This window comes from Oncorhynchus kisutch, linkage group LG20 (assembly GCF_002021735.2).
Source record: "Oncorhynchus kisutch isolate 150728-3 linkage group LG20, Okis_V2, whole genome shotgun sequence".
Lineage (NCBI taxonomy): Eukaryota > Metazoa > Chordata > Actinopteri > Salmoniformes > Salmonidae > Oncorhynchus > Oncorhynchus kisutch.
The window spans coordinates 36764030-36776366 of NC_034193.2; the positions used below are offsets into that span (position 1 = coordinate 36764030).

Below are 12337 nucleotides of genomic sequence, written 5' to 3' on the forward strand. Positions count from 1 at the left end.
AGTACCCAACTTGAGCTTAGACACACAGGAGAGAAGCCTTATAGCTGTGATCAATGTGACAACAGATACTCTCATTCAAGTGGTCTGATTAAACATCAGAAAATACATGCAGGAGATCCACAAAGTGTAGAATGGCCTGCATCACCAGACCTGGGTAGTAGAACACAGAGTGTGGAATGATCTCCAACCCCAGACCTGGGTAGTAGAACACAGAGTGTAGAATGACCAACACCAGACCTATATACATCAAATCACATTTTATTTGTCACATACACTTGTTTAGCAGATGTTAGTTTAGGGAGCTCATGTTCGGGGATGATCCTCAAATGCGTTTCCCCTCCAGTCAGCAGACGGCGATGTGCGTCTTTCAGGCGACGCTGCCAGCGTGACGTATAATCTAGTGGACGGTTCTTCAGAAACAGCTCGTCAACCACCTCGGTAGCTTGCTAGCCAACATAGCCGAAAGATTCCAGCTATTTATACGCTTTCGGTGTATATTAGCTACTGTGTTTTAGACACACTTCTGTCGTATCTACTTGTTAACCTATTTAATTGAATATTACGTTATTTTGTATTAGTCAGCTATAGTAGCTTGCTGGTTAAGTTAGCACTAGCCTTGTCGCTAATGATAGCTAGCTACCTAACATCCCCGAACATGAGCTCCCTAAACTACTCTCCTCCTGTTAAAGAAGAGGAGGTCTGCTGGACGGAGAAAGAAGCTCTGGGGCTGAACATTGTCGTGAAAGAGGAGGATGTCACAGTTAAACAAGAAGTAGAGGGTGATGCTGTTACAGAGAAAGAGGGAAATGCGTTCAGAGTGAAAGAGGAGGATGTTACAGTAAAAGAAGAGGAGGAAGAGAAAGACGAGGATGCAGTTTTTGGAGTGAAGAAGGAAGGGGAGATTACTGTCACATTGAAAGATGAAGAGGAGGTGATAGGAGATCTGATTAAAACCAGTAAGTTCCGCCTTAAATTTGTTTTTAACTTTGGATATTCGGAGTTGGCTCGTCAGTACCTCTTCAACGGAGGGCCCCAGGATGATGACTGATATGTATAGAATCCGACGACGTAGAGAACAAGCTACCCCTTGTTTTCTCCGTTCCGTTTCCAAAAAGTGAGTTAACATATATATTTGAGAAGGGTCTATCTGCTGACAGCAGACTGGGGTGCACGGCATGTTGTGATTTTCATGTAGTTATGATTTACTACGCACCGTGCCCCCCAATAGTGCCATGCGAGAGTTGGGTTGGCTATACCAAATATTATGGATATACTGACAAGATGTCTCTCCGTCCTAACGAGGGGAGTCGCTGTCCACAAAGCGGCACTGCGGGTTGTCTAGCTCTCACCTATCCTTTCTTTGGATTGGTGGATTCGTCTTATTATTGTAATCTATTGTTTATATTCTATGAGGGTTGTTGTCGTCAACCACCTGTATTCAATGGAGAGAGATGCTAAGCTACTAGCATGAATATGCATCGCGATCTGGAGACAACTCCTATAGTGTTTTTATCAAAGTTGTCGGTATATCACGTGTCTACATAACAACTTAAGAATTACGAAACTTCTGTTAGATCAAGTAGACCTCACGTAGCAAATAAGCCATTCATTTTGTTGTTGACCAAATTCGACACTTTCCACAATGCGTTGACAATTCTTCTCACTTGGTTATAACCTACTGTAACTTACTGGCATGACCTAGAGAGATACAACCTACCGTAACCTACCGGCATGACCTAGAGAGATACCACCTACTGTAACCTACTGGCATGACCTAGAGAGATAAAAACCAATTGGATATAACCTACTGTGATTGCATGAGAAAATAATGGCACCAGTCAAAATTTAGTACATACAGTACCAGTCAAGTTAGGACACCTACTCATTCAAGGGTTTTACTTTATTTTTGACTATTTTCTACAATGTAGAATAGTAGCGAAGACATCAAAACTCTGAAATAACACATATGGAATCATGTAGTAACCAAAAAAGTGTTTAGCAAATCAAAATATATTTGAGATTCTTCAATGGTGCCACCCTTTGCCTTGATGACAGCTTTGCAATTCTCTTTGCATTCTCTCAACCAGCTTCACCTGGAATGCTTTTTCAATAGTCTTGAAGGAGTTACTACATATGCTAAGCACTTGTTGGCTTCTTTTCCTTCACTCTGCGGTCCAACTCATCGCAAACCATCTCAATTGGGTTGAGGTCAGGTGATTGTGGAGGCCAGGTCATCAGACCAAAGGACAGATTTCCACTGGTCTAATGTCCATTGTTCGTGTTTCTTGGCCCAAGCAAGTCTCTTCTTATTATTGGTGTCCTTTAGAAGTGGTTTCTTTTCAGCAATATCGACCATGAAGGCCTGATGGTCCTCTGAACTGTTGATGTTGAGATGTGTCTGTTACTTGAACTTTGAAGCAAGCTTCGTGACCTCATGGTCGGAGATGTTAGCTAGCTAGGCTAATGCTCACTTAACCAGCCCGCTAGCTGACTAATAACAGCAACACCGTAAATATGAAATGAAATCAGATAACTAACTCGACAGTTGTGTTATCTAGAGGGAACTCATTAGCACGGTAGGCTCGGGTGCCTTCTTGCTGTGGGCTCAAAACAAAAGAGAAAATCATACCGGTTTGCTCCTTTCTTTTTAAAACCTTTTCGGTAGGGATGTTACATTTGATACCGACAACTACGAGGCATGCGGCAAAATCGCTAAGCAGTATACTTCAAAGCAGTATGCCGATGCCTGGAACACTTTATCAGCAGCACGTGATCAATGATTTCTGAAGCTTCATTTCAGAACAGTGTAGGCAACTGCAGACTAACTGATCTACAAATCACCTTGCATCATAAATAACTACTCATTATTATTTATAAATCAGTCAGCCAGTCACCATTTACCCAAAATGCAGCATGGACTTTGACGCTCTCTAACAAGGCCAGTGGTTTAGTAGAAGACATAAAAGCTATGCTGCTACGTGCTACGGTGTGGCACTTCATCTATAATAATTTTATAATTTGGCTGTTATAAATTCTGTGATTCTTAAAGCTTTGTGTAATAAAACAATTTTTGACACTATTGGTTGGAAAGCGTCAATGCTTCAGGAAGTTGTTCCCCACCACTACTTTTCAGCATTATCTCTGTGAAGTAGACTACGGGAGTTTTGTATGTTTTTCCACCTTGGCTTACTGCTAGCGCGATAGCTGACTGACATCTGGAATCTATCTATTTTGGATGTTGGGGATTTCCCCATGCCATCATTCTGTATGTATCTGCTCTTTTGATCTGCAGTCATGTTTTAGTTGGGTTCTAACTGGTCTCCGGTAGTTAGTGCTCCAGTTCGCTGACCATAGCTAGTTGGCTAAATAGCTGATGTCAGCTGGCCCCAAGCATACTTCCAAAGTTGTGGCAAAATGGCTTAAGGACAACAAAGTCAAGGTATTGGAGTGGCCATCACAAAGCCCCGACCTCAATCCTATAGAAACTTTGTGTACAGAACTGAAAGCAAGGAGGCCTACAAACCTGACTCAGTTACACCAGCTCTGTCAGGAGGAATGGGACTAAATTCGCCCAACTTATTGTGGTAAGCCTGTGGAAGGCTACCCGAAACGTTTGATCCAAGTTAAACAATTTAAAGGCAATGCTCACAAATACTAATTGAGTGTATTTAATTTTCTGACTGAATGTGATGAAAGAAATAAAGCTGAAATAAATCATTCTCTCTGCTATTATTCTGACATTTCACATTCTTAAAATAAAGTGGTGATCCTAACTGACCTGAGACAGGGAATTTTTACTATGATTAAATGTCAGGAATTGTGAATAACTGAGTTTAAATGTAGTTAGCTAAAGTGTATGTAAACTTCCGACTTCTAACTGTAGGTACCGTTACTATGTTTTTAACAGAGGCAGGTGTTTGACTGATGTGTGTGTGTGTGTGGTGTTAAAGGGGAAATCTGAAATTGATCAGCTGATCCAGGAAAACATTTTCTGAATGACAGTCACATGACAAACATCACTACATGCAACAACAACCAAAGTGCTTCTTCATTCATTACTCTGGTAAAGACAGTTAGGCTGTGCTCCACGTTGGATCCAACATCCCTAACAATTTGATGTTTATAATGTGTTTTTGTCTGCTTGATTTACAGTAGGGTCTCGTTAGACTGTTTGGACACGGAGATATTTAGCTCATAATGTGTAGAGAACTGTTCCTTGATGGATAGGCTATTGTACAACACACAGAGCTATTTTCCTTTATTCAGGACATTTAGAATGACAACACATTACAGAGTTGTGGGATTATTCACAACATTATCTGCTGATCAGATTATGAAATGTAATGACAAAGACATTTTAGTTTCCATGTTTTACCTGAAATATTAAATGCTATATAGTCCAAGGTCTATGTTGTTGTTAGGTGAAGTTATGGGTCCTACTGTATGTCTATGGTATTGGTATAACTAGGCAGATATACTACATCCATAACCAGCGGTTTCCTCATTAGCATGGAAGAGTTTCTGCAAACAAATTGCGTGGACATCGCCCTCATGTGCAAATTTTATCAAACGCAGAAAGGGGCCTATATTGGGCACCAAAAGTCATCTGGCACACCGCTTAGGATTTCAACAACTAACTTTTTTCTAGCCTACAATCATCGATTTTACTACTAATGTAAAGGGATACAAAATATGACTATATATGACAAATATACTGTTGCTCACTTGCCTGTCTTCGGGCAATTGTCAAATAATTTAACAGACGTCAATTGTTGTACAACTTCATGGGTACACTCTGTGCATCACTTTTTACCTCAGTGGATTTCTGTTGTTGTAGGCCTTTAACCATCTGTCAGACTTTTTTGTTCACACAGGAGAGAGACGGGACTATTGTGGATCCTCTGGGGAGCCTCAACAACATCACGATGCAGAGCAGAGTCTCTCCACATCAAAACATCTCAAGAAACACCTGCAGAGATCCACAGGGAAGAAATCTCACTGCTGCTCTGACTGTGGGAAGAGTTACTCAAGATCAGATTCACTTAAACTACACCAGAGAATTCACACAGGTGATAAATCTCACTGCTGCTCTGATTGTGGGAAATGTTGCAAATCTTCATCAGAACTTAAAATTCATCTGAGAAATCACACGGGAGAAAAACCTTACTGCTGCTCTGACTGTGGGAAACATTTCTCAAGATCAGATTCACTAAAACTGCACCAGAGAATTCACACAGGTGATAAATCTCACTGCTGCTCTAATTGTGGGAAATGTTGCAAATCTTCATCAGAACTTATTATACATCTGAGAAATCACACGGGAGAGAAACCTTACTGCTGCTCTGACTGCGGGAAATGTTTCTCAAGATCAGATTCACTAAAAGTTCACCTGAGAATACACACTGGAGGGAAATCTCACTGCTGCTCTGAATGTGGAAAGAGATTCAACTCTTCAGTAGACCTTAAAATGCATCAAAGAATTCACACAGGAGAGAAGCCTTTTGGCTGTGATCACTGTGGGAATAGTTTTACTCAGCAAAGCAACCTAAAATCACACCAGAGAATACACACAGGAGAGAAACCTTATGGCTGTGATCAATGTGGAAAGCGTTTTTCTCAGCAAAGCAACCTGAAATCACACCAGAGAATACACACTGGGGAGAAACCTTATGGCTGTGATCAATGTGGGAAGAGTTTTACTTTGTCAAGCTGCCTGATAGTGCACCAGAGAACACACACTGGAGAGAAACCTTTTAGCTGTGATCAATGTGGGAAATGTTTTGTTACATCTGGCAATCTGATTGTACACCAGAGAACACACACAGGAGAGAAACCTTATAGCTGTAATCAATGTGGGAAGAGTTTTACTCAGTCAAGCAGCCTAATAGTACATGAGAGAACACACTCACAGTAGAGAAGCTTCACCACTGTTCAGATTGTGGGAAAAGCTTTTCAACATCAAACACTTTGAAGCTGCACCAGAGAACACACACAGGAGAAAAACCGTATAGCTGTAATCAATATGTGAATGGTGTTACTTGGCTAAACAGCCTGGTATCACACTAGAGAACACACACAGGAGAGAAATCTCTTAGCTGTGGTGAATGTGACAAGAGATGCTCTGATAAAAGATCTCTGATCAAACATCAGACAATACATGAAGGAGATGTTTCATGATATCAATGGAATAATGTCACAATATTGAATGTTTTAACTATTAGCCTTGTATTTTAATGATGTCACAATGCAGAATGTTTTAAGTATCATCTATTGCTATTAGCCTCACGGGAAAAATCCCGGCTCTGAATTGAAAGAGTACTATTTATATGATTTAACAGAAAGTGACTAACAAAAAAAGTGTTCCGTTACACTTACCACGTTGGTGACCAACTTGAATCAAAATGTAGCTAGCTGTTTTCTACAAATTGTCCTCTAACCAGGGATGTTCCAATTATTCCCAGATTCCGTGTGGTTTTTGAGCTGTTAGTTTTAACAGGACGTGCAACCTCATCTCCCTCCTCTCGGCACAATTGATTTCAAAATGATATTGATGAGTTATGACCAATAAGTGTTGCGTTCCTTTGTTTAGCGACCCCTACATTTAAATGCATCACTCCAAAATGTAGCTGACTGTCTTCTGCAGGTTGTCCTCTAACTAGTGAGGTAAAAGATATCTCCCATTTCCATGTGTTTTTTATTTAGTTGTCTTTGTTTTAACAGCATGTACAACCTGATTTTCCCCCCTAATCGATATCAGTGATTTATTGCTACTTGTCAAAACAACAGCGTTTTTGGTGCTTGTGCAGTTTATAAGGAGCTTGTTTAAATAAATACAAGTAATATGATTATTGTGGCAGATGTTTGTGTATATTGCACATTTTACGTTTAGGTTTTGAATATATCACAAACTGTTTCTGCATATTGGTTATTGATTGGGACATGTTAAAACTGTGTTTTGACATTGGGCTATCCCACCTAGTAAAATGTAGTTTTTTCAATGACTTGAAAACAACTTAATTTCAACGTACTTGTAACCTATACACATAGACACAGTATAATAAATTGGTCTATAATCAATTTTATTAACAACCCTACATCACTCCAGTATTTCTTGACAACATTTAAATGCTAATTGTCTTTATTCCACTACTGAAGAAGCATGACTCAAATCACCTCATATTTCAAACATCCAGCCTGACAAAATATACATGTTTTATTATTCCATGCCTCAACATTAAGTTAATTATTGCCAATACATATTAACAAAGGGGTGTACATTTGGTGTTCATATTTACATTTAGTAATCATAATTGTTTATACGACCAACTGACAATTTTTGGGTACAATTATATTGACATTGTTATCCTGCTTTTATAATATCATTCTCAGATGTGCCAACCCAAATGTACTAGAGCATGACATTGGGGACTGGGCCCAGATCCAACAACATGCCTACCTTGTGAACCCTGAAAAGAGAGAGAAGCTCCACGGTGAGGTGGAAAGTTACTACGGATATTGCATGAGTTTCCTCTTGAAATCAGATATGTCCGTGGTAAGGACAACTTGGTTGTTGATTGTCTTCAGGGGGGTGTAGTCAAAAAGTTTTGTGTTTAGCATGTGCGTTGCCATGGATCACAATTTATTTTGACTGCAAGTTTTTCCGTATTGGAGATGATTTTTGTTTGAGCTCTTTCCAAGGGGACGAGAGTTCTAGAAGCTAGTGAGTTTTAGGAAGACGAGAGTTCTAGAAGCTAGTGAGTTTTAGGAAGACGAGAGTTCTAGAAGCTAGTGAGTTTTAGGAAGACGAGAGTTCAAGAAGCTAGTGAGTTTTAGGAAGACGAGAGTTCTAGAAGACAGTGGAGTTTTTTTCAAAATTAGCTTTAGGATTCTATAGAAAGAAAAAGGTCAGAAATAATACTATAATATATTATTATTTAGAAATACATTTGATTGTTTTTAATTGTTGACAGCCAGTAGACACCATGTTAATATTGTAGAAGGTGAAGCATTGTAGTTGATTATAATGTGAAATGGAAGTGTTTGGTGGTGTGCAAACCTTTCCATCAAAAATGTAGGATATATTTGTTATTTTCTTAAGGGAAATGTGTTACTGGCTTTGGTTTTTCCATTTATGTTTTGAGGTTGGACTTTAGCACGTCTAGCTCGTTAGCACATTTCGCTCATTAGCACGTAGGTCGCACTGATTGGTATCACCTCGTTAGTCAGTAAGTGTTACACCAGTTCTTTTGTTTGCCTCTTCTTGGGCAGATTTAGTGGGTCTCATGGTGGGGGACTTTTATGTCCCAGTTGTTATTACTAGTCAACTTTCAGTGGACACTGATAGCAAAAATTGCAAGATTATGTTATAATACTTTTATTGCATCAAATGGTTGTTTTATGCAACAGAATAGAGGGTTCTTATAACTATTGTGTCTGTGTTCTACTGAGGATGGGCCTCTGGGAGAAAACCTAAAGAGACCATATTCCAGAGCATGAGTCAATATTCTATATGGTACCAGGGAGAGATGATCCAAGGGCCAGACCCCTGGTCTCTACACAAAGAGTACTCTTTTTATAGCAGAGACTGTCTGCTGAGAATTATAACTCTTTCATACAAATCTTAACCTTGTGACCCGTTCTATACATCTGTTGTTCGTGTAGGTTGAAAGGGGTGTTTCTTGGCTGTAAAAGACCTTTGTACTTTCATCTGGGGGTGATTCGTCAACCAGCCATCATTATCGTAGAGCACTCAATTGATTCACTTTATATGTGTGCGTTGTATTGCCCTGCTCCCATATTAAGTGAATAAAGATTTAGTTTAAGAATAACTCTGACTTGTGTGATAAGTTTGTCTCAATTGATATTAAAGAAATGAACAACCACATTTCGCGATGGGGATGTGAATCTTCACTTGGTGACTGACGACCTGGTAAATGACTCCTGATGGTAAATGGTGCACGAGGGATCCCTCTAATTTGGTGTCCCAGGGAGACACGTCGGGAACGGAGCAAATGGACCCACCTTTGATCTGAGAGGCAACGAGCAGAGTGGATACCACATCTCAAGCGTAGTTTAAAAAAAGAAAAGAAAGGAGCGAAACAAGTGGAGTTTTTAGAAAAGCCTCGTAGGCTCTTGTCATGAGAATTTTCTCCCGATGTTCTAACCAAACTATTTTATAGCTTTGACCAATTCACCCGAGGTTGTAAATCCCAGATTCAAAATAAGAATTAGGCAAAGTCTCAGATACTGCAAAATGTTAATTCTTTATTCAGAGAGCTCTGAAGTAAAAAATGCAAACAGTCCTATTAAAACTCCCACCTACACACACACACACACACACACACACACACACACACACACACACACACACAGTTAATCACTTTTCTACCAGCGTGGCAGTTTCTAGCCGTTCCTGTCCTCCCTAGATTAGAGGGACCTTTGAAGGGGCCTCTTTCCTGTTGTCCTTTGTTGTCTCAACTCTCACATTACTACATAGTGACACAATGGTCTAGTCACACACATTATGGAATTATGACTATCACATTTCATACAATTATATGATTTCATGGTGGAGTCCTTAGTCATTACTTTAAACATATAAATTCCCTTTTCAGCTCTGAGTGTGTATTTCTGTGTGAGGGGGGCACCTTGGAGGTGTAAACAGGGCCGATGCAGTAGGCTATGAGTGTGTATTCCTTTGTGAAGGGGGCACCTTGGAGGTGTAAACCGGGCCGAGGCAGTAGGCTCTGACTGTGTTTTCCTGAGTCAGGGGGGCAGCTTGGAGGTGTAACGAGGTCCGGGCCAGCTATCTGCGTGAGCTGGATGGAAACACAGATTCTAGTTAACTAGTGAAGACTATTTATGATATAGTATAAGCTAGTAAGGTGCACCTGTAAATATTTTAAACTTTTAATTAATTTAAACATGTAATTGTTTTAGACCTGTAATTGTTTTAAACCTGGACCCCATTTTAGAAATATTGAAAGTTGTAGATGTATGGGTAGTATTATCCTAGGAACTAACCATGAGATAGAAATGTGAAAATATTCCTGCAGGTTAAAATATTGTTGAAAAACAACTAATTGATTAGGTATGTTTGGGAATAGCATTGTGTGACTGCGACATGAGAGTTGTGTGAATGTGGAAAGGAGTCTTAATCTGACGTTTGGATAGTAACATATAGAAATATGCTTAATCAGATGATTGACATTTGGAGAATAAGTGGGATGATATTTTAGAAAGCAGCGGAAGGTCTATAATTCCTGGGATGCTTGATTTTGCCGCGGTCTCTGGGAGGTTAGAGAACCGTTGACGATCCCATGGTCATTGTCTGGGAAACAAATGTTATTTTCTTTATTCTGCTGGGAGTATGTTTGGAGAGCTGCTTCTTAGCTATGGAGAGTCCTTGAAAAAGCAAATTGAATGGTTGTCGTGAGAACCTGATAATTTCTTACGTTTTATATGGATTCTGTGAATATATTAAAATATGATGAATGTATGTGTGTATAATCGATTATTAGAGATTTGATCAAGTAATACTGGGAATATAATTAGATACAATTTAAACAACCCATATGTGGATGAACAGGTTTTGAGTTGGTATCTTTAATGGATCATTTGATAAAGATGAGGTTTAAGCATTATTAAACAGTCTACAAAGTCTGGGCAGTTGTCTCAGAAACTGATGGGAGTGTGTCCACTTTAGGGTAAGTTACCCTAAGGATGAAACTATAAAACGCTTATTGGACTTTCTCTGTCCAGGTACTACATTTGAAATAAAACTGCCCTAATGACCTGGGGGTGTTATTCCCAGTATGAGAGGAGTTGCTGGATTTATTGAATAAACCTTTTTCCATAAAGTTAGAGTGAACCAAGGTGGGTGACTAGCTGTTGATGTTTAAGAAGCGTCCCGTCCACAAGATTATACGTCACAGTGGCAGAATCACATTAAAGACGCACATCGCCATCTGCTGAAAAAAAAGCTAAAAAAGCGACTGCCCCTAAAAACCAACGACTCCCTTTGAAAACGGGCGATGTGGCATCAGAAAGATTTATTATAGTGTAAAAATGTACTACAAAGTGTAGCTAAATATAATAACTTTGGTCATGCCCACTCAGCAGGTAACGTCAAATTATGGCCCAATCCCATTGGGCTGTGTATAACTATGTAAATGTCTCCCAGACAATATATCAATATACAATATACACTCAATATACACTCTAAAAAGTAAAGGTTCCTGGAGTATCCTTTAGGGGTTCTTCAAATTGAAACTGTGGGGGAACCCCTAAAAGTTATTTGAAGAACCTTCTGTGGGAACCCCTATAAGTTCTTTGAAGAACCCCTTATAATGGTTAATCAAATAACCTTTTGGGGTTCATTTTTTAAACTCCCTGTCCACCCTCCTCCCTCCATTATAAAAACATATTTTAATAATAATAATAACAATATTGATTTAAATAATTCATTGTTTATTTAGTGGCACCACAAATGTGAATTCATATTTACAAAACAATTTACCAAACAAAACACATTACAAAATTGCAACATTTCTGCAAACATGTCAGACCATAATAAATAATACATTTTCTTTGTATGGTGCTTTTAATGACATTTAAAACAAATAGAAATGATGATGTACAATAAAAACAACCTACATTAAAAATGAATAATAGGTAAACTAACAACATTGTAGACTTGATGCTAAATACAGATTTTTCAGCTTTAGTGTGTATATCGTATCCACTTAGTTATGTTAGGAAGTTTTCCATCTTTATGACCTGCCCTGGTAACTTCACCCCAACTTCTCTTCTCCCCAGAACACAGTAACTTAAGAACATAAGTGTTTTTCTGACATTTTGGGGAAATTTAAGGGAAAGTAACAAATTCAGCCCTAGCAGAGACCCAAGTCCCATGGGGACGTCCTCGAGGACGTGGATGTTCTCCCCATCAAAGGCCAGCGGGATTTCACTCTCATGGTGAAATGGATTTCCACCGATGTGCAGTAAAGGAGTGAAGAGCGGTGAAATTTGTGTCAACAAAAGTAAGGAAAGATTAATACACATACAATTAACAAGGAACATAACAAATGTTCAGCTGTAGTTTTATATAAGCATGCACACTTATGTTTATGAAGAAACATATGATTTGTGCATAGGCATACCTTGGGTCCTCATTGAAGAGGTTGGGCAAGAGTAGAATCGCTGCTGTGCTCTCCAGTCCAAGTAAAGTAAAGCAATGATCTTACTACATTTGCTAATTTTATTACAAAATACATTAGAGAAAGGGAGGAATAAAAGCAAATACCTCTTCTGTATAGTCCTTCAGGGACTGTCAAAA

At 39.2% G+C, this 12337-nt stretch overlaps 1 protein-coding gene across 1 annotated transcript; it reads left to right on the forward strand.

The window, feature by feature from the left end:
- Positions 1 to 388: 388 nt before the first annotated feature.
- Positions 389 to 8834, forward strand: LOC109875493 (zinc finger protein 664-like). The gene is made up of 2 exons (XM_020467824.2): positions 389 to 956; positions 4857 to 8834. Exons 1-2 carry the CDS (start codon positions 626 to 628, stop codon positions 5912 to 5914), a joined length of 1389 nt encoding a protein of 462 aa, XP_020323413.2. The 5' UTR covers positions 389 to 625; the 3' UTR covers positions 5915 to 8834.
- The last annotated feature ends 3503 nt before the right edge of the window (positions 8835 to 12337 follow it).

Bases quoted from the DNA above. Each gene is read 5' to 3' on its own strand.
- LOC109875493 (XM_020467824.2), top strand. From the start codon at position 626: ATGATAGCTAGCTACCTAACATCCCCGAACATGAGCTCCCTAAACTAC. The intron at 957-4,856 runs GTAAGTTCCGCC...ACCATCTGTCAG, and splicing joins AGGAGATCTGATTAAAACCA to ACTTTTTTGTTCACACAGGA.